The sequence below is a fragment of the Paroedura picta genome, chromosome 8 (genome assembly GCF_049243985.1).
Source record: "Paroedura picta isolate Pp20150507F chromosome 8, Ppicta_v3.0, whole genome shotgun sequence".
In the NCBI taxonomy this organism is placed as follows: Eukaryota; Metazoa; Chordata; class Lepidosauria; order Squamata; family Gekkonidae; genus Paroedura; species Paroedura picta.
The window spans coordinates 82,383,670-82,411,164 of NC_135376.1; the positions used below are offsets into that span (position 1 = coordinate 82,383,670).

Consider the following 27,495-nt stretch of genomic DNA (forward strand, 5'->3'; position numbering starts at 1 on the left):
TTTCTTGCCCTCTCTGCCAGATTATGGATGCAGGTGAAATCTAGGATCTGATGCCTCCATGATAGTCAATTTGCATGTGATTAGGATTCCAAAGTGATCGTAGCAACATTGAATTCAGAGATGTCCCTTTCTGCTCTTATGTAACTCAATCTTTATGGAGGAAAGCAGTCCTTGGCAAAGAAAGTGTGTGAAACAGGACATCAGTGGCTCTTGGAGAAGCGTGTAAGGCTGTTCTCCTTTGTGTGAACAAATGAACAATTCTTCACCCCGTTTATTAATACCATAATAAGTCAGTCAGGCCTCCCACCCAATAGATGTTTTCCCCCTCCCTTTGTCCCTTTCTAAAAATAATTGTCCACAGAATTAACCAAGCAGTTTTTAGGTGAATTTTTTTAAAAACAAGAAAAGAGGAAGAACTCAAACATGTCTGCATTTGGAGTTTTCCCTTGCAAATATTTCAGAATATCAGCACACAGCTCATCATTGGAAGCTGGGTCTTGCAAAGAAATGGCATCCAAAATCTTTCAGCAGCTTCACCTCTCTGCTAGTCTTTGATCCACCAGGATACTTGAACCTTGTCTTCTGCCAAGGAGCAATTTCATACCAGTATGTTAGAGAAGCAGGCATTCCCCAGCTCGGGCCTGTCACTTTCCATTTCCATTTCTGTTTTCCCAGGGTTATTTGGAGTAATTGACATGCCTGCCACATCTCAACTAGTCTGGCAAAGGGTTCCTTTTTTAAAACAAAACAAAAAAAGAATATATATTTCAGCCTATAATGCTGTTTGTCATTAACATTCCATTTGTCTGGATTCCCTGTTTGCCCATTCAATTGGCGCTCTTGAGCAGCCGGCGATAAGCATTCTAGAGTCACGTTTTTCCTGCGCGCCGGCAGAGTCATTTTGTATGTAACGCCACACAATGTATTTTTTCTGATAGGCAACTTTATTTTTTAGTAGGAGAAAAATACTTTCGTCAGTCTGCTCACACATCATGGGCATTTGTGAACCCATTTCTCCTTTACCAGCAAAAGATTCACGAAGAGATCCATCTAAATGCACATATATATTCATATTAAAGCTATAACGTTTCATCTAATCAGTAGATTAATTGACTGAATTTGTTTTTAAAGCGAAGGTTTATTGGGTAGTGTAGTGGATTAATAACGGGAGGCCTAATTAGCAAGGGGAAATCTTAATTGGCATAATAGCAAATTAAAGCCACCTGTGTAATTTGTTGAGGCCATTTGGATTGTCCAATGATATGGCATGAGAGATTAAAATAGCCAAGACAATGCTTATTTGTATTGTGGTACGTTTCATGTACTGAATCGCAAGCTGTGCCACGCTTCCTTCAGTCTCTCTGAAAACGTATCGATATCAAAAGCTTGGCAACGTGCAGCTATCTTTATCCATAAAACCTTAATATGCAGAAGAGTCATTCTCTAATTGGTTGGCAGCTCTAATTAATATGTCTTCCACACATTCTTTTGTGCTTGACTTCTTTTCATTGCTTTTAAATCCCTAGGCTTCCAAAGGGTAACAACATGGCTATTTTTGCTGACATCGGGTGTTATGGAATTAGTAAACAGATGCCTGAATTCATGTTGATCTGCGTAGCATCCCATAACACATGTCCTTTTAAAGCTATGCATCCACTGCATGCACAAGATGCAGGACGCCTTTAGTCCCATGTGCAACATACCCATGGTCAATAAAAGACCTGTATGGGTTTGTTTGTTTGTTTGCATATTACAGGGTCTCCTTGATAATAGATCTCTTTGTAGAGTGTTTAAAGTGACCCTGACACACATTTCTTCTAAGCACTAATGTGGACTATTGTCCACAAAGGAGGACAATACTAGAAAGTGGTATCATGGGTTGTTTCCATGTGCAGGTTATTGCTAATAGAAGGCACCTTGGTCAGTGGAACAGAAATGTCTTGCCCCACTTCTTCTGCTGCAGCCAATTGATGGCTCCCAAGTGATGCTCAGGAGAAGAAGCTAGCTGCTCCCGAGGACAAATTAAGGAGTCACAGCAGGAAAGGGGAAATGGTAGAAATTACCATTCCCCCCTTCTTTCTCCCCATCTGTTATCCTCTCCATCAGATGGCTATCTAGCCTCTGTTTAAACATTTCCAAAGATGGAGAACCCACCACCTCCTGAGGAAGCCTGTTCTACTGAGAAACCGCTCTAACTGTCAGGAACTTCTTCCAGAGGTTTAGACGGAATTTCTTTTGAATTAATTTCATCCCTTTCGTATGGAAGCAACAAAAATGAAAAAGAATGTGCAGGGAACATTATAAGAATCTGGAATACCTCTGCAATGTTTTATCTGTTGGCAAGAACACCCAAAGTGAGTTGCTATCAGCAAAGGTTAAGTTACATGTTGTAAAATCCTAATGGCTGCCATTAAGACTTTCCATCACACAGGGCCAAATTCAGATTCACCAAGAGCAAGGGCCTTAAACCCTTTTCCCCTACACACATTCACACCAGAACTGAAACAACCCTGAGGGGGGCAGGGGAGCTGCTAATTGCCTCATTCCACAGCAGGTTGGAATTCAAACTGTGCTGAGTTGAATGATAGGATACAGGTCACTGTTTTCCAGAATTATTTTCATTGTTTCCAAAACTCAGCAACCACAATGGATTTTGATGCTCTAGCACTTTACACACTAGATCTTCTATTGTTACTGACTTTTTGTCTTGTCTGTACACCTGATGAACTTTTCAGTTCCAGATGTAAATGCTTGCTTTGGGTAGGAAACAAGCTTGTGTGTTCTGAATTCAGGCTACATTCTGGCACAGATTTCTGACATCCTTGGCTAATGTATTCTACATAGATTAGTGTGATCACGCCCAGTGAAATCAGTTAATAGAAGTACTGTGTGCCTGAACTGCCAGAATAGACTTTCTCTGAGAAGGATATGTATGCAGTATATTAAAACTGAAAAGGGATTTGACATGGTCTAAACAGCATGATTTCTGCTGGTTTAAAAGGAATTTAAATTTGGATGATCATTAACTGGTTTTCTGTAGGTGATAATCAACTACTTTTTATTACTGCTAGCATCTGCTCTTCCACACACTATGAATATAAGAACCCATTCACTTTACTTTTCATTTAAGCAAGAACTCCTTGCATGAATGCTGTTCCCTTTTTTACTAATTTTCAGCAATTGATACTCAGTAGTGTAGACTAGGGGTGTGCTTTCGGCAGTATCCAAGCCAAACAAAATCCCAAAAATACCATATTGGTATTTTCTAGCTATACTTTCACTCTGATATATATTGGAGCATTCTTCTCAGCTATCCAAAAGGACCAAACCACCCAAATCCTTAAAAAAAGGATTATTTTTACAACCACTGGATAGTCAAAGTTAGAAAAGCAATTAAAGGGATTGGAGTCCCTTTAAATGCATTCTGGGTGAATTCACTGCTTCTAAAAGGCATGTAATGGGTCAGTGATTGGTTCCAATGGAAGATGGGGGTACTTTCTTTGGGTGTTTATGTTTTGGAAGCTGTGTTTGTGGGGGGGGGGAGGCTGAGGAGAGTCACTGCAAAAAGAAATAGCACACCCCCTGAGTCCCAGATACCCCTGATCAATTTGTCATTATACCCCATCACACTACACCTCTTACCAGTTGTTTTTTTTTAAGTCAGCCAATGGCAGAGTGGGGAACAGTGGATGTCCACCAAATGCAGGCAAGTTATTACAGAAGTCCTCTTTCCCGTCCACAGAATCCCAAACCCACTTTGGCTACAGTTATCCAGAAAGATCATACCAAAGTAAGTTTGAGAATAAATGCAACAGCAAGTGGACAATTGTACAATGATGGCATGTGGATTTTTTTTAGCAAAAACCTCTGATACAGTTGGGGAGTAAATAGACAAGATGGCACAAAACTTCTGTATAGACATAACAATTAAATTTATATGATACACAGCTTCTCCTGTTAACTTTAATATCAGGAACAGTTGTGTGTGTGTATCTGTAGTGCATGTACAAAATTGCCTTTGACATTTGCAGCAAATTGATCATGCTATATTGGCTGGGATCTATGGGAGTGCCTTGGAATCCTTGTAGAATCCTAAATCCTGCTGCAATATTCTGCCAAGTTAACCCCTTCCAAACTTTAGCAGACTTGAAGCCCACACTGGAGCCATCACTTCTTATGTGAATGACCAAAGGCCTGTCCATATGCATCTGTTCTGTATAGCAGGAACAAAACCCAACACTGACTGATTATGCACAGGGAAGAATGCCTGAGATGGTGGTGACAGGGCTTCAGGGGAAATCCCCGATTATGCCCAATGTTGCCACCATCCTGGACACTGCTGAGACCTGGCCCGACCCAGGCCCCCAGAAGGCCTGCGTTAAGGAAACATAGAGTCTTCTTTGTTCCTGGGTCTGCCGCGGGCACCAGCAAGGGGTAGGTCGGGCTAGCCTAGTGCATAGTCTCCAACCTACAGCATCCCTGCAGGGACGTGTCTTGCCCCTGCCAGCTCCACCGCTCCATGGAGCTGACAGGGGCATCCCCCCAAATCACAATTTTGGGAGAGCGGCATGCTGCTCCCCACCATCATGTGGTGGAGGCCCCATGCCACTGCTCCCCCCACCACTACTTCTGCCACTGCGGACCGCACCTTGCCCCGTGTTGCATGTGCAGGGCCATTGTGTTGGGGCGGCCAGCTTATGCCGTAAGAGCCCCTTCCCCGTGCGCATGTGGGGAAGCCCCGCTACAATGGAATGGTGGCATCCCGATGTGGCTGCCGCTGTGCATAATAGGTTACTGTCCCATATAAAACAGGGATGGCCAACATCTCTCCAGGTATCTGACCTTACTCACAGGTGTTCAGGATTCCTCCCAAAAGAGAACTATCAAGCAGTATGGACTTGAGAGTTCTAAGAGCACTGAAAGCCATAGCTTGGAAACAGCAGACAGAACCCAAGAACAAGTGTGCAAAACTATCTTTTTGAAGGTAATGTTTTAGACCCTCTCAGTGAAATTGTGCAAACTTTCTACTGTGTCTAGAATAAAATTTGGTACAACTACCAGAGGCACAATATAATTTCTTTGAAGGCCTGCACATATGCTCTTCAGGCTTCAAGCTATCTATCCCAGTTATAGAACACTCTAATTAAAGACCAAACTTTTCTGGTAGTGCCATTTTTTTAATGGGCAGGTTTGCACAATATTGTGCTCAGAACAGCTGTGCCAAGAATCCTCCTTGTTTTCCGGTGTAGATAGCAAAAACAGCTGTCATTTGGATATCCATAGGATGATCTAGATATGACAGTGTCATTGTGCTTCAACTAACAATCATGATGTGAGTTATGCTTGCCAGAATGTTCCTTGCTCACATTCCTATCGGATTATATGAAAAATACTCCCCAAGGATGACTTTGCCTTCTTGGCTGCCATCTTCTATCAGTCGAAGGGCTAACAATGAGATTGTGTGTCAACAGGACATGGCCAGAGGCCTAAAGAATGATGCCACATAATTCCTTTGGCAGTAAAACACATAGCAAGGAGCATTGGCTCAGCATGGCTGGATCCTGGCATCTCACAGCCAGCTATGAGGAACCCACTGTCCAATGGCTCTAGCTGGAGCAATCAAGCTACTACCGCTTCACTTGAAGCCCAGCTCCTACCTCCCTTGTGGCACCATGAAGGTACCCAATGGATGTTCCCCCCTGCCCCCTGCAAATGTAAGCCACTTTGGCAACCCCACCTGGGGGCACCACTGTGGCCCACCAGCTTTCATACAACCTCTTAAGGAGGCTCCTGCACTGGGGGAGACCAGCATGCACGCCTTGGTCTCTCCTCCAAAGGATCTGCCCTATGCACAATAGCCTGCTGTGACCAAGTTACAAAAGATGTGCACGATAATAAAATAGGAAAAACCACTGCAAAATCTGTTATTATATATAAAATACTTCATGCTGTGATGACAGAATAATGATGAAACACAATACAAATCATGATGACACTGAATCTGTTACAACCCAAAAGGATGGGAGGGTGGGAAGCACTGATCCAGAGCCAGGAAGGAAGAGGCCAGGAGTTGGCCCGCAGCCCAATTTAATCACTGGCCAGAGGCCTGGAAGAGCCCTGCCTATACATGCACACTGGCTAGTGCGCAGGGGTCACACGTGCAAAGAGTGCACCAGTCTCTCCAGCCTGACCAGCACGCTCCTTCTACGATCTCCTCCAGGCATCCTAGTGCACTGAGGCCGCAATCTGCAGCCTCAGTTTTAGTTGGTGGCTGTGTTTAGCATTGTAGACACTAAAAGAGTGGCATTTTGTCATTGTCAGTACCTTTTCCCATCTTCCTGTCCATCCATATCTCATGAAATTGCACAAGTTTCCTGTTTCAAGAACTTTGATTCTGGAAGATATTTCCCCCACAGTATTATCACAGTGCCCTCTAGCTCAATAGTTCAGCTTCTCTTTCTCCTGGGAATGCTGGCTCACCTAGGTTTGTGCCTTAGCTTATCTACAGTGCATTAGATGAATTATACTATGGGAGATCACAATGCATGAAATCTAATCTACCTCAAAATGGCTGCACTAGAAAGCAAGCTCATTTCCTTAAGTTCAAGTTAAATGATCAGCAGCCCTATGTGGATAGAAATATGGACCAAAGGTCCATCTGTGGCTATTAACTACAAGATATAGAGGGAATACTATATCTGGGATACTGATGCTCTATATTCTTAGTGCTTGAGGGGCAATAGTGGGAGGACTTCTAGCATTTTGGCCCTGTTGATGTCCTCCTGATGCCACCTGGGTTTGGACCACTGTGTGATACAGTGTTGGGCTGGATGGGCCATGGGTCTGTTCCAACATGCACTTTCTCATTTCAGGCCTCATAATATGGGATAGTTTACTTGTATCATATAGGCTACAAACATTTAGAGCCAGTAAACTGGCAAGAAGGCAATAAATTCCTTTTAGAGGTTGAAAATATTTGATCCCCCTCCCACCTGAAGTCTGAAGCCGTACAGCATGAACCATGGGCTAGCTACCCCTCAAAAAGTCTGTTTCTTGAAAACAGAACAACAACACTAGAGCTACTCAGTAATGACATCCTTCCTATGGCACTTGTGGCATAGCTCTACTATACTCAAATGTGGGTAACTCCCAAGATGTAATACAAATCTGTGGGGTCAAAGACCAAGACACGAGGAGTTCATTTCAGCTCTTTATTGTGACCCTAGCATAATGGTACACAGAGGCAAAAACTGAACCAGAAAAACCCACAACCAATAGGCAGGCCCAGATTTTCCTATAGGCTAACTAGGCTTCAGCCTAGCACCTCAAGATCAAGAAGGGCCTGTATTCCACATTTATTATAAAGGTTAGTACCAATCACAACATGTTTCATTTAGCATATTGATGTATATCACAGTAATGATGTATTTTATTATCTCTAATGTAATTTACAAACTTAAAAATGGGAGGTGAAAGGGCCACCTAAGTGGAATAGCCTAGGGCCTCTTTTCATGTAAATCCTGCCCTGACAATAGGTCTTCCCACCATTGCACGCTATTGGTCAGCTCACTTTAAACTGACTGGATCTGGCAGAGGGGATCTAGCCATGCATTGTTCAATTACATTGCAGGCTTACAATCCTGCCTCGGACCTCAGGCTCGGTCCTCGGCAGAACTACAAAAACAACACAAACAACGGGCACCTTTGTAACCTTGGTTAGTCAAAATGTTTTGTTGCTATGTACTTCATAATTTTATGATGCTACATAGTTAGCTCTTATTTTAACCATTTCATACCAGTCTCTTGTATCATTTGCCCATTTTTCTTCCCACTTTTGTACCGTCATTTTTTTTTCTCCAGCCTTGTTCTCTATTTCAAATGAAGGGCAATACAAAACCATGGAATTATTGCCTGACAGTGCCCGCCACCTTGGGAGAGAAGCAAGCCGGTGGAGTGGGGGGGCAAGCCACAGGTGGGGGCCTGTAGGAAAGATTTGAGGATGAGGGTGCAGGGTAGAGTGGGAAAGAGGGTGTGGCTTAAAAGAAGGAGCAAGAGAAGTGGATTGGGGAACGTGGGGAGAAGCAAAGCAGACCTCAGCCCTATGGAGCAAGAGAAAAGGTAAGAACAGGCAGAGGAGAAAGTGGAAGATAATCCCCCATTCAAGACAAATGGGCTATCCTGTGTCATTTAAGGCTGTGCAAGACGCATGGGCAATCAAGAAAAGGTCAAAGAGATGCTGATTTTGAAAGAGCAAGTAGTAGTAAAAAAATTCTGCATCGCAACATGTAATGCCTATCGACACCATTGTGATGAATCCCAGGCATCCCAATGTGTCCCTACCCACAAGAGACATGTACTTCATGTTATAGTTTCCACTGTATGCTTATATTTTAAGTTGCTTTTGAAGTTGCTTTTTTTCTGTATTTCATGTCTGAAATCTTTGTACTTTTCACCCACTAAAATCATATACACTGTATTGTATTTTAATTTTTTTAGACGAAATAAACGTTGAGAAGCAGGGAACATACTGCTTACAAAATAACCCAAGTCCCCCCCACCCCCCGCTGTTTGAGGTCAACTGTCACTATTCAAAGTTGTAAAACCAATTAAATCAATTAATAATGAAATAAATGAAAGCCGTAGTGTACTTTTTCCCTTAGCACATAAAAGTTTGCTCGTACTTATGTCCGCGTGATACCTCATCACAGTAACTGATGATGCATTGATGGGTGTGTCATCAAACTATTGAAACACATCCCATCTGACCTATTAATGGGTGTGGAAGGCCTGTCTGTGTCATGTGATCTCCATTAGCCATTCACACATGCCAGTTTTTTCTTGATATTGTGCTCATGGAAGCCAGCCTATGTGAGCAGTGAAATGGGATGCAAGAGCAAAACAAAGCAAATCATAATTTGGGCCACTGTGGTTTTCCCCAGCCTGTGAATCGGGACCCCAATTGGACCATGAAGCCTCTGGAAGTGGATTGCAGGCTAGCACTCCCTACTGGCTGCCCCTGCCCTTTCCTCCATGGTGTTTTGGAAACCAAGCTCTGATGCTGGAAACAGTATTGTCTATGCCTTATATTAGTTGGTATGTTTCCTTCACTACCTATACGTTTTGATCAAGTAAAATGTGTCCTGATGGTTACTTAGGGGAGATTAAAGGAAGTAATGGACAAGTAAAGAGTGGTCAAAGGCTAGAGTGTAACTGCCTCATGGAATGCCACTTGTTTGGGGTTCACAGTGGGGCAGCTGTGTCCATATGATGTTTGTTCATTTATCAAAATCATCTGGTTAGCCCCTGTAGAAAATAGAATGCTGAAATAGATGGATGTCGAGGGGATTGTTTGCTTAGGGGGCCAAAAACTCTTGGGCCAGTCTTGGATGGGTCACCATACCAAATAAATTTGAACTTGTGAGTCACCCAAAAGCTTGGAAACCACTGGTGTAATGTGCTTTCTGACTATATTATAAAAATCTGAAAATGAGTGATATAAAAGCGACAGGATTCTATTGAATTAGACCATTGATCAATAAAGTTGAGTTTTGTCTGCTCAGACTGGCAACAACTTTTCAGGGTCTTAGATATAAATCTTCTGCATCATTAACATGCTTTGTCTTTTTAAACTGGAGATGGGACCTCTGCATGCAACACAGAGGCTTTTCCAGTAAGTTGTAGCCCCTCCCATCATGTGTGATGCTCACTGTATTATTGCTATTACCATCATCGAATTTCTATACCATCCCTCTCCATATGGACTCAAAATGGACTTTACCCTGTCAGAATGTAAAGTAAAAACCTGACCTTTAAACACACAAAGACTAATTTTTTAAGATCACATGTAACATATGCATATTTAAAATTAGAAAGACTCAATTGAGTTAAGTATGTAAGTGTCTGACAGACAATCATGCACGGTGGTGGCTGCTGAATTCTTGCAGTGGGCCAACATGCCTCACCTCTTCCCATGTATGCACGGGGTCCGAAATCCCCCAACAACCACCGTTCACGCAGAGTTGTACGTACGCACATACAATTCCCGGGCTGGAAAGTCCCTCTGTACCATGCTACAGCAGCAGCAGCAGGGGGGAGGGGCATGGGTCTCCCCTCACAGGATGGTGGGATAGCGGCATGCCATAATCCCACCATCATGGTGGGTGTAAAAACACCTAGTTCTGCTCCACAGTACTGTGAAGCTTAATGGGGAATTTTGTGTCCCTGCAGGGACACTGTAGGTGGGGGGAGGATGCACAGGCCTATATGTGCAGACCTTGACCTGGCCAGGCCTCTGATGGCCACTGCAGCAAGAAAGGGAATGCAGACAAATCAGTGTTCCCATGCTTAAGGCCATCAAAGGTCCTAAAGCGGGCCAGAGCCCGGACCGGACCAGTGCTGTGCATAAACGGGGATTAGCCCCACTGTCATGAAGATGCCGGCCCACCCTTCCCTGCCTGTGCATAATAGGTCATATTTGGTAGAAAAACCCACTGGGCTATCTCCATTTCTTTGCTTGCTGATGATCCCTAGTCCCAAAGAGGTTCACCTGGCCTTGACCAGAGCCAGGTTCAAGGGCTCCAGGCTGGGGGAATGAGTTGCCAGTTGAGATCCAGGCCCTGACAATCTGTAAGAGTTCTGCAGGGTCTGTAAAACAACACTCTTCCTTCTGGTCTATGGTTGAGACCAGGGCAGCTTGAGGGCCTCCTTCCTCTCCTCTCCCATACCCTTTCTCCCTCTCCCCTTACATCATACCATATTGGCTGGCTGGACTGTGGTGGTTGGTAGGAGGTAGAGCACTACTGGAACTTCATTGTGTTTTTATTGTCTTTTATTGTGTTGTAATTATGTGGTGTTTTTAACAACAGTTGTGGATCACACTGAGGACATTTGTTGTGGGAATGGGCGATATATAAATGAAACTATAAAATAAACAAACCAATAAATGATAGTAAGTAGAATGAGCACAAAAAGTGACAAAAAGAACATTGACAGAACATTGACATTGACTGTATTTTTTTAGTAAACCAGTGTTAAAATACCTGTGATGCTGCTGATAGGCAAGGAAACAAATGGCATTCATATGCAAAATCATTGCTCCGACTCTTTACCTCTCCCCATATGTGCAACGCCCACCGTGCCAATAAAAGCTTGACAAGATGTGGAACACCTAGTCATTAAGCTGATCACTTTTGTAATGGCTGAAAGAACAGGTTTCAAGCATGTTATTCCAATCCAAAACACAATGAAGAGTTTCAAACTCTGGTGCCTTCCTGTCTAGCACTGTGTTTATTTCTGGGAGGAAACTACGTGTCCAGTTTAGACCCTAGTCTGTTGAAAGGTTTGCCAATTAAGAGCATTGAAAGAATGCTCCCATACACTGTGACACCCCCCAGTTGTGGATCAGGTTTATGTCTTTGGGCCTAATTACCCATTACAATTTTCCCTAGGTTCATGTGAACTATCTGTGCTTGCAAGTTCTCCACTAGGAACTTGATTCCAAGGTCCTGATTCAGATTGGGACCATGGTGTGTGTGGAGTGGCTTCAACCCTCCCTGCTACCATCACCCTTTTCCTAAACTGAAATGGCCTGGAGGTGCCAGCCGCTTTCCGAAGTCTCATGGTTTGGATGCTCTGAATGAATCTGCTAAGCTTCAAACAATATTTACCGGATGGAAGGCAAAGATATGAAAAACAGGAAGTTAAAATTGGGGAAACGTTTCTTTTTTTTTTTAAGTTAAGCTCACTGACAGTAAAGAAAAGCACAGTTGGGTTCATTTGAATGGGCTCAGTCAAACTCTTGTTGACTTGTAACATGATTGTCTTCAGGAAGGGAACTCATAGAGACTTATTCCAAAGAAACTGGGTTGTAGCCAAAATGTAGCTCAAATCAACCAAGACTGTTCTGAAATATGTATTTCACATTATGTGACAAAATGATATTTGGACCAGTGTTTGGTTTTTTAAAAAGAAAATCTAAACACCACCCATAATTAACCAAAGGGCAATACAAAACTCTATTCCCTTAACTGCGTGCCTTTTTAATGGACTGTTTTGTGAAAACCTGAATTCAAAGCCCTGTGTAATTATGTTTTGTTTGCTACCATTTCTTTCATGTAGAGTTTTTGTGCTCCACCTCTGTACTTAACCTTTTTCAGTCCACAGTATTTGTTCATTATTTCTCGCCTCTTTCTTCTTTTCCTTCTTTCTCTCTCCCCCACCCCCTTTGGAGATTGTCGATGAGGTAAGGCTGGGTCTCAAAAACATCATGAGCATTTATAAAATCATGTGTGGAATCAATAGCTGAAGGCTTACAGTCACTCCATAAAATGTCACATGTGCTGGCCCTTCCTTACTCAGTTCCTGCTACTTCAGTGACACCAGTACACTTTCCCCAACCATTTTACTTCACCATGTTCAAAAAAGTCCTGGCAGGTATATATTTTTTAAAAATGCCCACAGTTAATGTGTCATTTTCCTGGAAAAGTTGTCATTTATCCTTTTCCTATGCTTTTTTTCCACCTAAAAACCCACTGTACTGGGTCAGATCATTTGTCTCTTTAGCAAAAGACAATGTTTACTGATAACCATCAACTTTAGAAAGCCTCAGACCTCTCTCAGCTTTCCTCTTGCCTGATGCCCTTTTAGATTTTTTTTATTTTGATGTATATACATATTATAAATAGAGTTCTACATAATAATTAAAACATACAAAATACAAAAAATTATTGATAATAAAAATGCATTACAATAAAATTCTATCATCTACAACCAATAATAAAATATTTAAACTATTGTTAGGGAGCTGCCCAGTCATTTTATTCCATCTCACTCTGACAGCCATTCCGCACCCAGAAAATATAGTGAGATACCTTCGCAGATGCCATATTTTTGGTGTTTCAAATGACATTGTCAGCATCCAGTAGCAAACCAGCAGCTACATCCTCTATTTTAAAGCGCTAGTTGGAGAATCCACAAAACTGGATTTCCCCAACTATGTAACGCTAGCAGCCAGTAAGCCACACAGTAAGGAAATATGTGTAGGTGTAAGTAACATGATCTCCACCTCAAGCACCCACCCTTGCACCTGCCTCACTCTCCCTTCTCCCGGGGACAGGGCTTTTTTTTTGTAGCAAACTGCCTGGAGCAACAAATACGCATTGATTCATCCAGGCAGAGCAAAAGATAATTTCTCCCACCAGTTGACGCACAAAGATTGCCTCTCAACCCCCCTCAAAAAAAAAATCACAGAAAAATTACTTTTCTTAAGCTTCAAGGTTCATTATTCCAAAAAGGGTGGCATTAAAATAAGCACTATACATCTATGATCAGATACAAAGACATAGAAACTGAGAGGTTTTACTTTTTAAAAAATTGCTTGCATCACAGTCCCTTTAAAACAGGGAGAAAGGTGATTGGCTGCCTGGCATGATTGAAAGTCAGGGGGAGAGTTACATGTATAGTGCATTCCTCTCCTCCGCCATTGCAAGCAGCCATGTGGAGTACCAGGAAGCACCAACAAGTGGTAGAAGAAAGTGAGAGAGAAAGAAGGTGAGAAATGGCAGAGGGCGTGATTTTTTATTGTGTCACACAATTGCGCTGGTGTGACACTATGTTTTTAGATGTGCGGAATAGCCCTGAATGTTCTCCTTTGAACATTTCTGACAGGGAGTTCTGATCATGCCCAGTAGATGTTAACAGTTCACTGGCTCCAACCAAAAGCTTGGTAGAAAAGCTCAGTTTTGCAGGCCTTGCAGAACTGTGTCAGCTCCAACAGGGCTCAGATCTCCTCTGGGAGCTCATTCCACCAAGTAGGGGCCAGGACATAAAATGTCCTGGCACTGGTTGAAGCCAGCCATATTTCCCTGTGGTCAGGGATCACTTATTGGTTGGAATTGGCTGACTGTAATGCTTTTAGGGAGGCATAGACAGAGAGGCAGTATCTCAGGTATGCTGGACCCAGATCATGTACGGCCTTAAAGGTGAGTACTAAAACCTTAAACCTGATCCAGAATTCAACTGGGAACCAGCAAGGTTGCTAAGGACACAGGCCATATATGGGCCCTCCAAGCCCCTAGCTACTGTGTTCTGGACCAGTTGCAGTTTCCAGAGAAGGGATAAGGGTAGGCCCATATAGACTGAGTTACAGAAATCCAGTAATCTGCCTTTAGAGCTCAAGGCTATTTACTGGAGTTTAAATATGACATGGGGCATTTTAGGTGGTTTTACCAAAGTTCAAACTTGGTATCTCAAGCAGGCAAATCTTGTGGTCTGCCTCTGAGCTTACCTTTATGGGATCAGTAGCCATAAGTTATGTTCGGTAAGCACAGTCTTTTGCTTTTCTTGCTGCTTTTAGACCTTTCTCCTTCCCTGTCCAACTTGACTCAAGTGTGTGAAGGGCCATTGGAAATCCCAAACACAGAATTCCATCCTACATGTGATTTGGTTCATTCTGTGCTGTTGTGTCAATTTCTGAGATAGACAGTTTTGCTGACATGAAGATACCATGACCATTTTGTCCTACCCTGCCTGTCCATTTAAAGGGAGAGAATTTATTGACAGGGGGTTGCACGTGTAAGTAAAAGTGGGAAAGTGACCACCGATATATCATAGAATCATAGATGTGGAAGGGGCCATACAGGCCATCTAGTCCAACCCCCTGCTCAACGCAGGATCAGCCCTAAGCATCCTAAAGCATCCAAGAAAAGTGTGTATCCAACCTTTGCTCCTTAGGCAGCCTATTCCACTGCTGAACTACTAAACCCATTACTGCGTGTCCTCTCCTCTGCAGCCAACAGAAACAGTTGGCTGCAGAGGATATGACATCAGTCATTCAGCCTTATGCATGTTCATTTTTTAAATGGTGTTTCTGGGAAACACTGAAACAAGTACAGGCTGAAGTGAAATATTAGACAATATTTGAAGATTTCAAGGGAATTTAGACGCCTTCAGGTAACACAGATTTTTTTTTCCCCAGAGGGCTCTCTTCATTCCTACAGTATCATTTTATTTGGAGCAAAACTTGATGAATGATCTGAAAGCATTTCAAAGGTCACTTAAAAGAGTTTTGATAAGAATAATAATATTTCTTTGGCAGGGAGGGGGTGGCTTTGCAAATCCCTAATCTGAGTGCCACCACAATTACGTTTGCTGCCAATTTGAAAATTATCAGCATTCAATCAATTCTGAAATAGCTTTTGACAAGGGCTTAGAACCCAGATGCCAATTCATAGGCAGCTCATGTGGAGAGGTCTGCGAGGTTTCCTTTGATGCAGTTGGCAGGCTATCAAATGTGCTCTCGTCACAACCGTTAGAAAGGAAACCTTGCTAGAAATGACACTGAATCACACCAGAATCACACTCAGACGACTGAGAACTGGTGGTGCCTATGCCAACAACTACCTCATTTATAGAAAAGGTTTTAACATGTAATCCATTGTTACCCAATAGTATCAAGTGAGCCACCAAATGCAAGGAGATAGATAATTGGTGGGTACAGGGACAGCTTGTGTTGCCTTTCACTGCTCTTAGTCATCTTTCTAGACTGGATCAGGAAAACCCTCAGAAATCCATTCCCATTTCACAGGATCAAGAAGAAGCCTAGAGTTGCTACTGGATTTCAAATTGGCTTCCTGTTGCTATCTCATGGATACACTGACACATGTGTGGATGCGCTAGCACACAAAAGCCAGGGAGAATCATAGAATCACATTGGACATTTCTCAAACTGGAATCAGGTTCTCCAGTGAGCTTGCAAGTCTTTTGTAAATGTTGAAGATCAGTCGATATCATTGGCAACCCGTTAAATGGAAACTTCTCAGTTTTCTAGGAATGGGTGCAGGGACTTCCGACCTCAGGGAATAGGACTTTGTCAGGTCTTTCAAAGGGCAGAGCTGTTTGCCAATGGCAGCTTGGCACTCACCCTACAATAGGCTTGCTAGTCTGCCTTCCACCTCTGTGCTCCATTCCCTACCCTCACTTAAGGGAGGTGTGAGAGGGGGGGGGGGAAGATGGAGAAGAACATTGCTGTGAATGTTTTTACATCACTTTTGGTTGAGAGCTTGGAAGGGACCACACTAATCCATGACACTCTAGGAATTTCCACACTGTCATAAATAAATTCCATAGAGATTTGGAGGAATTCCTAGCATGTCAAGGGCACTGTGACATTACTTCTTCAAGCTAAACCAAAAGGGAATTTTTGACATTCGTGATCCTCTTAGTCAACATAGTCAACTAGGAATCCTGTTTGCCTCTCCTTTTCAGCCCTAGTCCCAGCCTGGTGGAATGCACTCCCAAAGACTGACAGGCCCTACCAGAGCTAAAGCAGTTCTGCAGAGCCTGTAAAAGGAAACTGTATAAGCCTTTGGTTGAAGTCAGGCTAATAGGACATCCTGGACCCCTTCTCCAGTGTTCCCCATTTGGGTAGCATCTTCTTATACTAGTGTGTGGGCAGCTGGGAGGCGATGATATAGGAGGGGTGGGAGGATTTGTATGCTGTTTTAATGTTTTAGGCTTTTGGCACTAGTTTTAATATTGTATTTTGGCTTTGCTGTTAACTGTTGCAAGCTGGCTGCCCAAGAGCAGCGACCTACAAACAAGATGAAATAAATAAATAAATAAATAAATAAATAAATAAATAAATAAATAAATAAATAAATAAATAAATAATGAACCAGCATTCATAGTTGTTCATGATTATCATTAAATGCTACACACTGGACTATGTAATACATTTATTATGTTGATACTCCATGTATCTCAATATTATCTACTGATAACATTATTTATTTGTTTATTTATTTATTATATTTACTAGTTATTAAGCCCGCTGTAGTTAAAATATGGATAGTGGAGTTGGGCCTATGGAGTTGGCTGGCGGCTCCTCGAGGTCTCCCCCCTGCGCGGCCCCTACTTGTGTTGTTGCAGGTGTTGTGCGCGCTCGTTGGCGGGGCCACAGCGGCGGGCAGCAGCTGCTAGAGGCTGGCTGGGCCGGTGGCGAGGTGTCGTCCCCTGACACGGGGCGGGCGAAGCTGCTGGCGGCACTGCTGCGGCTGGCGGTGGGGCCTCAGCTGCGAGGGAGCCTCTGGAAGGGAGGCAATAGCCGGCGTGCCGGCAGCCTGACACATTGGAGGCGCTTTGCGCCTCCCGACACGTCAGGCCACTGGCAAGGGAGCAACTGCAAGCCGCGCTGCGCGCAGCTTTGCAATTGCTGCCTTGGCGGCAGCGGGCCAATCAGAGGGTCCAATCGGCAGGCGCTTTGCGCCTGCCAATTGGGCCCTCCGATTGTCAGTCCGGAGGAGGGGCCAATCTGCACCCTTCATCATCCCGGTCACAGCCCGCCCTAACTCCTCCCCCCCAGCCCTTACGGCATTATTTAGTCCGCGGCACCCGTGGTGCCGTGGGCGGTGTTCAGATATATCGCCCTCCCTGATGGCTCAGGGCTGTTTACATCCAACAGGAACAGTACAAATAACTCAGTTTATAATAATACGGTAATAACAATAACAGCATTATGAACAATAGAACATTGGGGGAGAACAATATAAACTCTTACTGATAGCCCAGTGGGGTGGGCAAGTCTGCAGTGATGGCTGTAAGAGGGAGGCTTGGGGGGGGGGCGATCTACTTCTGATGTGCGTATTTCTATACAAACTGCTGTGAGTTGGCCTAGTTTCAGTTTGACTTAGAGCAAAGGATAGCAAGTGATCTACTTTGCCTAACTAGAGATGGAAGAAGCTGTCCATAAGGCAACCTGAGGAAATAAGAGGGATTGGTTTAATTGCCTGCGAGATCCTGCCCTTGTAAACAAGTGTTTTTGTCAGAGGACACAAATCAACATCTTTTCAGTCTCTTCTATTTCTAAGAGCAGCTTTTCATATAATGCTAGCATATGGAGGAGGCTGCTTGAAGCAATCTTCATACGCTGACTGTTTTACCCGGCAAGCTGTTTCTTGCCTGTCTGCCATCTCTCCATGGTGGGCCTCCATGTTGTTTCCAGAGGTATTTGTGGTAGCCATAATATGGAGGCTTGTCTACATCAGGAGCTTGTATGTACAAAACGGCTGGCTAAGAGGAGCAGCTGCCGGGAATAAGTAATGTTATGGTGCTTCTGAAGAACAGCCAGGTTTTAATGTAGCTCTTGAAGAGAGGCTTGGGAAGCACTTCTGTCCATGAGGCAGTCTGTGACAGGTCTTTGTTATTCAAGCTAAAAGCCTTGGATTTCAAATCAGAACGGAATAGATCTTTTCCCCCCTGCAAGATGTTTTGTAAAACTAATTTGAGGAACTTATTCATCTGATTTCTTCTCTCAAATATTGTGAGAGCCAGCTTGGTTCGAGTTTTATTATTTCTCCGGAGATGGATTGATGAATGTGTGCAGAGAGCCAATACTTTGCCTTTCTTGCCAAGGTGATATTTTTCATGCCTCATAATGCAACTGCTGGGCGTTTTTAACGTAAGGGGAAACTTCTTAGTTCTTAGTTTGGTCTCACTGGATACAACCATCCTTTGGCCTCCGTTGCTAGCATCATTTTATTATTTAATCAAAATAATTCTCTCCTTTCTGGCCCCAAGCAGCTTTCCAAAAATCGCCACGAGATAATCATATTAAATGCAGGGAACTCTTCCAGCAGGCGTTTGGTTGAGGCTGGGCGCAATGAGTACCGGGGAATTTCAAACTCCCCCCCACCACACACACATACACTGTATCCATACCCCTAGCCACTCCAGCCCACCAAACTGACTGTATTGGAGGCTGGGGAGATCTTTCAGTTATGCCGCCATCTTATCTTATTTTGTCTGATTGCATTCTATTGTTACGTTTATTTTATTGGGGTAAAATTTGAGGATTTTATTGTTATAAGATTCTATGTACAATGTTTTATATACCATACTAGAAAATAAGCCCGCTGTAATCAAAATACAGCGGGCTCTAGGGAGGCTGTGGAGGTAGAGGTGGCAGCGGGGCCACAGCACGTACCCGAAGCCAGGTGTTGGCCATCTGCCGAGGTGGCAGCGAGTAATCCTGGCCCGCCCCCCGGCCCGTGGCTTACCGGAGTGCGTGTGCAAGGCAGGAAGCGGAGGTAGCCGGGCTGGAATGCAGGAGAGAGCTGGAGTCTTGAGCCGCTCAGCGCGGCTCCCCCAGCGCGGCTGGGCCAGCTTCGGCCGTTGGGTGGGCAGGGTGGGTGGAGGCGCCGCTCCAGCACGATGTTGAGGCTGCCGCTCGCGGCTCCATGGGACAGGGGGCGAGCAGAGCGTTGTGCGGGTGGCACGGCTCCTCTTGCACGGCTTCGGCAGCCTCCGGTGTCAGGTGGGCGGGGTGGCTGGCGGCACCACTCCCCCACGGTGCTCAGGCTGGCAATCCTGACTCCGTGGGACAGTGGGCAAGCAGAGTGTTGTGCGGGTGGCGCGGCTCCTCGTGCGCGGTCTTGGCAGGCTTGGGCGTCAGGTGGGTGGGATGGCTGGCGTCGCCGCTCCCCCACGGTGCTCAGGCTGGCGGTCCCGGCTCCATGCAGGCGGGGTGGGCGGTGGCTGCAGCGAGGCGGGGGCGTCTTGTGGCGACGGGTGGCGGCGCAGGCTGCTCCAGGCTGCGCAGGCCGGCAACAACCCGTCCCGTTGTTGGCGGCGGCATCTGGGCCCTCCTGGTCTCGTGGGCAGGCGGCAACCTGCCCTATGGACGGCGAGCCAGGTAATGGCACTTGTCGGCGTTTTTTTTTTTTCCCGGTGGCTCCATGGAGGTTTGTGTTGTTCTGCGGCCATGAGGGCAGGGAGCCCCCGGTAGCCACACAGAGCGCGGCTGCCGGGGGCTCTCAGGCCGCCGGGCAGGGAGCCCCCAGCAGCTGCGCCGAGCGCGGCTGCCGGGGGCTCCCTTGTGGCCGGCCTGATGTGTTGGAGGCGCTTTGCGCCTCCGATGCACCAGGCCAGCGGCAAAGGGAGCAACTCTGAGCCATGCTGCACGCAGCTTGTAGTTGCTGGGGCTGGGAATCGGAGGGACCAATCGGCAGGCGCTGTGCGCCTGCCGATTGGTCCCTATGATTGTCTGTCCGGAGGAAGGTTCCAATCTGGACCCTTCCTCATCACAGACAAATCCCGCCCTTGAACCCCTTAGCCTTTTATTTAGTCTGTGGTGCCTGCGGCGCCACAGGCGGTTTAAAGATATATTCGAGTATATGCTGACCCGAGGATAAGCCGAGGCACCTAATTTTACCACACAAAAAATTTACCACTGTAAAACTGAACACTTAAAGAAAGAACTCTAAAAATCAACTTTTAAAATGAACACAACCACAAGAAGAAAAGCCTAACAATCCTGCCCCTCAGATACATAGAAAGAAAGAAAGAAAGAAAGAAAGAAAGAAAGAAAGAAAGAAAGAAGGAAGGAAGGAAGGAAGGAAGGAAGGAAGGAAGGAAGGAAGGAAGGAAGGAAGGAAGGAAGGAAGGAAGGAAGGAAGGAAGGAAGGAAGGAAGGAAGGAAGGAAGGAAAGAAAGAAAGAAAGAAAGAAAGAAAGAAAGAAAGAAAGAAAGAAAGAAAGAAAGAAAGAAAGAAAGAAAGAAAGAACAGAAACACTAGGAGAAAGAAACAGTAAATCCCAAAGCACCCCCAAACCCCACCGCACCCTACCAACAGAAACCAAAAGAATAGTTTGGGAAAAGTGATTAAGAAAAGGAAGAAGAAAAGTGAAGGCAAGAGGAAAAAAAGATCAGAGTCCCTCAGTCAAACTTTTGATGTCCTACAAGCTGTCAGAGCAAGCTCAGCTTGCAATACATTTCCAAAATGCATTGCAACGATTGGCTGGCGTTCCACAGCCTGAGCAGGCCGTTTAAAATAATTTATTTCAATTACTATATATACCTGAGTATAAGCCGAGGGGGTTCTCTGGGAGCATCCATCTAGAAATCAAATTATAAATAAATAAAAAATATTCACAACTAGAATTGAAATGCCATGGTTTCCATATGGAATGTGAACAACCGGGATGAATCTTCTGTTCTAAACCCGAATCTTCCCTCCAGGGTCACCTCCTAGCATTGCCTTAGAGCAGGGGTAGTCAACCTGTGGTCCTCCAGATGTCCATGGACTACAATTCCCATGAGCACCTGCCAGCATTTGCTGGGAGGGGCTCCTGGGAATTGTAGTCCATGGACATCTGGAGGACCACAGGTTGACTACCCCTGCCTTAGAGAACGGCATGGGCCAACACAGGACACACATGGCAATAAGCATCAGTTAATCATTTTAAAGATCTAAATGCACAGAGATTGTTTTGAGTGGTGTCACAGCAGATATTAAGGCAGTGCTACTCACTCTGCAGAGAACCACCTTTGTAATTACTATTAACCCAAACGTTCAGATGTACTTCCTTCCCTGGCATAAAGCCATGTTCCTCTGACAGTGACTGTTTTCAGGTGGGCATCACTGACCAGCTGTGAGCCCCACCAGACAAGCTCCTTGCCCACTATCTTGAAATGTTGGGCAGTTGCCAAATTGGGAAAACAGTGTTCAGAAGAGACAGAAGTGGCCTGTCAAACAGCCACATGTGGCTTCAGAGCCCATGTGTGACTGTCGCTTCCTCTAGGACATTCATACTGTTCAAATGGATCTTGAGGGAGGCTCTGGGTGTCTTTCTCTAGACCTGTACAGATTTAATCGGAAACAGCAACTGCTAAACTAACCTCAGCAAAACTGCATTTGGAATAAGAGTCAGCAAATTCCATGTGATGTTTGACTAGGTCAGTGGCTGTTGCTGAATTAATGTCTGCCGTGGAGTCTTATTTTCCACATTTATCTGTGTTGCGTTCTTCCACCTTGCAAAGTATTGAATTCCTGGACTAATGAGGATGTCAATTAATTGGTATTAAAGTCCTGCTCTTTATTCAGACTATTTTTTTTGGCCTAATAGTGCATAGTGTGTGGGAGTGGGGGGAAAGGAGTGGAATATATTACTCTCGTTTCCTTCCTTTGGCAGCCTGATCATTATAGCTTCTTGCCTTAGTCAGGTGCTGACAGAGGGAACTGGAATTATGGGTTTGCAAATGAACTGGACAAATTGGAGAGTAAGAATGAAGGGAGCAGAGGCAGAATTTCAAAATGACTCCCTTTTTTGGCCATCCATGATAAGGATGAGATTCCTCTTCATGCACTTTTCAGGCAGCCGTATTCTCAGCTGACATCTCTTGGCATGTCAAGTACCCATTCTTAAATCTGGTGGTCACAAATGCTCAATTCAAACTGTAGGTCATATCAGTTTCATAGTTGCCTTGTAGTAAAAATGGGGTTCCTTTTATAAACAATGCTTTTCAGGTCACTGTTTGGATTTGAGAATCAGTCTAGGATGCTGTACCAAGATTTGGGCTTACCATTCTACTCTGTCATGAAGCACACTGGGTGACCTTGGATCAGGCACTCTATCAGCTTCACAAGGCTTTTGTGGAGGAACAAGAGGAACAAATGACCATCTACAGCAGTGGTTCTCAACTTACCCCAAAGGGGGTTGTAGGGCCACGTGTGGCCACTTTGGCGATCATGGAAGCCCAAGGTGGCCAGCACCTTGTCACGGAGGGGTGGTGCCCACATGCAGGCACAGAGCTCTGATGTGGCGCTGGAGACCCTCCCCTTTGCGCCGCAGCACTGGCTGTCTCAGGCTTCCGTGATTGCCGAAGCGGCTGCATGCAACCCTCACGCCACTAGGAAGGTGGCAGCGGCGCAGTGGCAGGGGTGGCAGCAACCCATGGGAGAAGGGTTAATCAACCCCCCTAGGGGTTGCAACCCCCAGGTTGAGAACTGCTGATCTACAGTACCTTGAGTCCCTTAAATGAACTCTAGCTGCAGTTATTCAGTGGAACCAAAAAGTCCCAAACATTTTCAAAAAGTCCCAAAGATTTTACGGGCTGGCCATTTCAGACAGCAGGAAAAATAGCAAACATGCCACCTGGCTGAATTAATACCTGAAAAATACTGATAAGGTATTTGTGGGGACGAATTTTTTTTTTTTGGCTCAGATTTGTCAAATGCACATCCAAGGGCACAGAAACACATGCCAAAGTTCTTGGATTTCCATTAATCTGTATTGGGTACATTATTAATGGACCCAGACCCAAATCAGATTGGAGGCCACATTGGAAGCAGAGAGATTATTAAACTGCTCACCATCTGCTTTGTTGCACTAATCAAAACCAACTTCCCTGCACAGGGCAGCAAACCCATAGCATAGGAAGCCCATTTTCAGCTAGAGCAATCCTTTCCCCCTTTCCACATGGTCTTAGTAGCACACAATTTGCCCATTGCAGACAAATGTAGGTCTAGAATCTTTTGTTCTGCCCCAAACCATTAAATAAAATTACATGATTTGTCTCCTATGCAGACAATATGGAATAGTAGTTGTTTGGGGAAAAATGAGAGAGTGGTGATGGTAGAACGACAGCCCCTTATTTTATTTACCCTGGCTGTGTGTGTATGGTTGGAAGTCTTGTGAATACATACCTGAAGCTGGGCATTGCCTCTTAGGTCTATGTTTGTTGGGATCCCAACACCTAGTATTAGGAAGAAAATTCATTGCAGATTACATAGGCTGATGGCATGAATCATTTTTAGCATATGGTTTCGTGATTGGGTGGCATTCATCTACTGTGTGCAGCAAGTGCTGAGATATCTATGGCAGGTTTATGGCTTATGTAGCTTGTACTATTTGACTCCATAATATGTGTTGTGACTTGTTCCTGCTATCAAAATCGTACACAAAATCCACTTCCAAACAACTCATGCTGCAGCTTACTTTGCCCTCCACATCTTCAGATTCTACCATTTCATTGGTGACCGTGGTTGTAAGATCTTTGTCTTTCAGAGTGTAACTATGCTGATCTTCAATAGAAGAGCTTCTTTCTTGTCTTAGAAGCACCTTAGAGACCAACAAAAATATTGTTCATCTCTAAGGTCCTTCTGAACTCAAATTTTGTCATTACTGGGTTACCTATTTAGTAAAAAATACAGTCAACTCCTTTCTTCTTTCCAACCGCCACTCCTATGAAGTGATTCTGATCATCTTACTGAAATACTACTCCCTATTACAATGATAACCTACTCTCTTGGTTCTGAGGCTTAGGAACCTCATGTCCTTTTTTCTAAAGAAATGAAAGTGTACAGTGTACAACAGAATGTGAGACAATCAATTCTGATGTACATTAATTGAGAATCTGTTTCCAATTTTAACTTCCCAGTGTCGGAAAATGAAAGAAAACAGACGTGATAATATAATTAAAACCATTTACTTATTCTTAAAACCTCAAAAGATGAAATAGTAGAAAGATGATATTTAATTTTCTGATATAACAGTGTTATCTGGCAAAAGTGGAGCCTCCATGTTTTACATCAGGCCAGAGTAATGTGATCCAAAAAGACTGCTTGAGTCCTCCCAAGAGTTTGGTAACCATCATGCTTTGTAGGTCCAAAGGGCAGCAAGTACAAGAATTGTATTAACCCTTTAGTCACCTGTCCTACATGGATGATGTGCTGTGTTATACTTGATAGGTTTCAGTTTATGTAGATCTCATATAGATCCTGTCCTCCAGATGGTAAAGGTAGCCCCAAGTAGACTCAACAATGGATGCTCAGGCTGCAAAAGGCATGTATTCGGGTGGAAGGGCAACCTGAATGACGTGGACAAATAGATTAGCATCTTTTCCTGGCCAACTTTTGGGACTGACTGTGGGTTTTTCTCCTTCTCTCTCACAGGATAAAGAAGTGAACCTGGAACAGGTCCACCGGCGTATGAACAGTTTAATTGACGAAGACTTGGCTCACAAGCAGCTTTCCCCCGCATCCATTGAAATCTCAGCCTTGGAGATTGGTGGCATGCAGCCCGGCCAGACCTTAGAGCCCATGCGGGAATATCAGAACACGCAACTTTCTGTCACCACCTTTTTACCAGAACAGACAACTCACGGGGCCAGCAGGACACTCACGGGTGCCTCGGGCAGCAATCTGCCACTGCCTCTGAGCAGCTCCGCCACCATGCCCTCTATACAGTGTAAACACAGATCGCCAAACGGAGGACTATTTCGTCAGAGCCCTGTGAAAACACCCATCCCCATGTCCTTTCAGTCCGTGCCAGGGGGAGTCATTCCAGAAGCCATGGAGCCATCCCATGGGACATCCATATAAGGAGAACAACAACCAGCAAAGATTTTTAATACAGTTTAAAAAAAAAAAGACTCTTCCCTTTTTCTTGTACATATCTGTAAATAATGAAAGAATGAAGTGGGGTTAAAAAAAAAGTGTATTTTGAATATTCCCAAATTTTCAAAGTCAGTAAAAAACAAACCAACAAAAATATACAAAAAAAGAAAAAAAATGTATGAATGACTTTGTAAATTTTGTTCTCGATGAATAAAAAAGGCAAATTACTTGTGACCATTCTCAAGTGCCAAAGAAGACCTGTTACTGGGACTGAGGGCATTGAAAGTTGACACTGGTTGTTAACTGGGGTTCCTTCTTTTCCCCTCCACCCCCCCCCCCCCCCAAATGTCTTATTTTTAAGGCAAAGAAATTGCTCATTTTTTAAGAAAGTGGGCACGTTTGGTAGGTTCTTTTGCCCTGGATTCTGCTGTTGTACTCAAGATAACCTGCAAAACTTAATAGCTGCAATGCAACACAAATGGCACAGAATATGTCAAGGTAACAGATCTCTTTCTTTACAACAAGGATCAAACGGTTGTAAAGAAACAATTGGCCATGTTGGTTTCCAGCACGTATAGCTTTTCGAAAATGAACCTACTTGCTGCATTTTTTTTGCCCCTGCAGGCCCAACTGTGAGATGGTAGGAGAGCTGGAATTGTGTAAGGAGTCCTGGTAGAAAAGTTGCAGTCACACAATGCAGTTGGATGATGGCAAAGAACAAACTCTCCAACATCTGTCTTGAGCAGTTGAAGGGTAGGATCACTGAGTTTCTAATGAGGTGTCATGTTCACAACCCCTGAGGTTCTATGTGGTGTCCCAAGGGATGGGTAGGAAGAAATGTATAGGTGCCTTGTGCACTCATTCCCTTATCCAGTCAGCTGAATTGGGGTTTTCAGGTATTTTCAGATGTTAAGCCACACATATGGGGAGCCCATCAACAAAAGTGTAAGCTACTCATGACATTCCCAATAAGCTGCGTCACCGTGTCAATAGGGCTCAGTGGATTATTTTCACTGAAGAGTTTTGTGAAGCAAATACTTCATGGACCTGTAGCCTAAGGGTTCTATGTAGTGTTTATATTCTGCTTTTCTCCCCAGGGAGGAGCCAAAACAGCTTATGATACAGGGTAGTAAAATTGCAACAACAAGCAGGAAAAAGAGGTATCTGAGCTCTCCCTCTCTCCCTCTCTCCCTCTCTCCCTCTCTCTCTCTCTCTCTCTCCCTCTCTCCCCCTCTCTCTCTCTCTCACTCACTCTCTCTCTCTCTCTCTCACTCACTCACTCACTCTGCTAGCCAATCCTGCTCAGCTCTATACCACATTTCTCAGGCTCTGAAAGACAGAAGACCTTCAGTTTGTGGCTCTGGGCATGTCTAGACCTTAAGTACCTGCATGAGGACCAGTGGAGAACATCAGTGCTAGCTAGCAGGACTTTCCCCCGCTCCTGCTTGGGATCAAGGCTTAAAATACATGTAGTGGCTCCGTTGAGAGAAAATGGCATCCCTGTGAGGATAACAAATAGTGCATACTCCCAGTATGTATGGTTGGATATCCCCAAAGGTAATGTCTGAAAAATACTGTAGGGCCAATTCCAAACAGGATATCACCCCCACATACCTCTCGTCCGGGAGTGGGAGAAACTCCTGACACCACATGAAATCGACGCTAGCCAAGGGCCTCTCTGTCCGGTGGTCCAACCCAGGCACCTGGAAGCCATGGAGCAAGGGAACATGGATATCTCCAGCATGCCAGTAGGCAGCCAGGGCAGCAACAGGGTCTCTGCCAATGCACGGACATGTGTTGGTAGCCAATCTGCATTCTGTGGCAGGAACTGTGATGGGCCCTCCTGATGTACCACCGCCCAGCACCCTCTTGTGGCTGCAGTGCTCTGGGTCATTGGTGGGATGGTTACCATGTGTGGTGGTATGAAACTCTGGACCACCTTCTCCTGGTGGAAACACCAGGGGACAGCCTGACGCTACACCCTCCATGCGGAATCAGCCAAGGTGTCTCTTTTCATGTATGACTGCAGAGCATAGGGATTGTGGGAAATGTTCTGATGGAGAGGAGGTGGGTAATCATTCTTACATGATTGTTTTTGATGTTTTCTTGTCTGTTTTGGGATATTCTACATACTAAAGTATTAGGTGTGAATGATATGGATCAGGTATTAGATAGGAAACAACTCTAGTTCTCTCACTTTCTATTTCTATCATCTTCTGAGATACTCAAAGAAGCAGCAACCTCCAAACTTCTGCCCCTGGAATCTGAGGCCAGTGTCAAATGAAGCTGGCCTCATCCTCTTTGCTTGCCAGGCATCTCTTGCA

The 27,495-nt window shown here is 44.6% G+C and overlaps 1 protein-coding gene across 12 annotated transcripts in view; it reads left to right on the forward strand.

Moving 5' to 3' along the window:
* The window catches only part of GRID1 (glutamate ionotropic receptor delta type subunit 1), a 982,837-nt gene extending 957,427 nt beyond the window's left edge, over positions 1 to 25,410 (forward strand). For 6 of the 12 annotated variants that reach the window (XM_077350620.1, XM_077350625.1, XM_077350619.1 and 3 more), the window contains 2 exons: positions 3,743 to 3,790; positions 24,728 to 25,410. In XM_077350620.1, coding sequence (XP_077206735.1) covers positions 3,743 to 3,790; positions 24,728 to 25,156 — 477 coding nt within the window. In that variant the 3' untranslated portion in view covers positions 25,157 to 25,410. Of the gene's footprint in view, positions 1 to 3,742; positions 3,791 to 8,939; positions 9,094 to 24,727 lie in introns of all 12 variants that reach the window. The other 6 variants (XM_077350627.1, XM_077350628.1, XM_077350622.1 and 3 more) reach the window with 4 other exon arrangements.
* Positions 25,411 to 27,495: the final 2,085 nt, after the last annotated feature.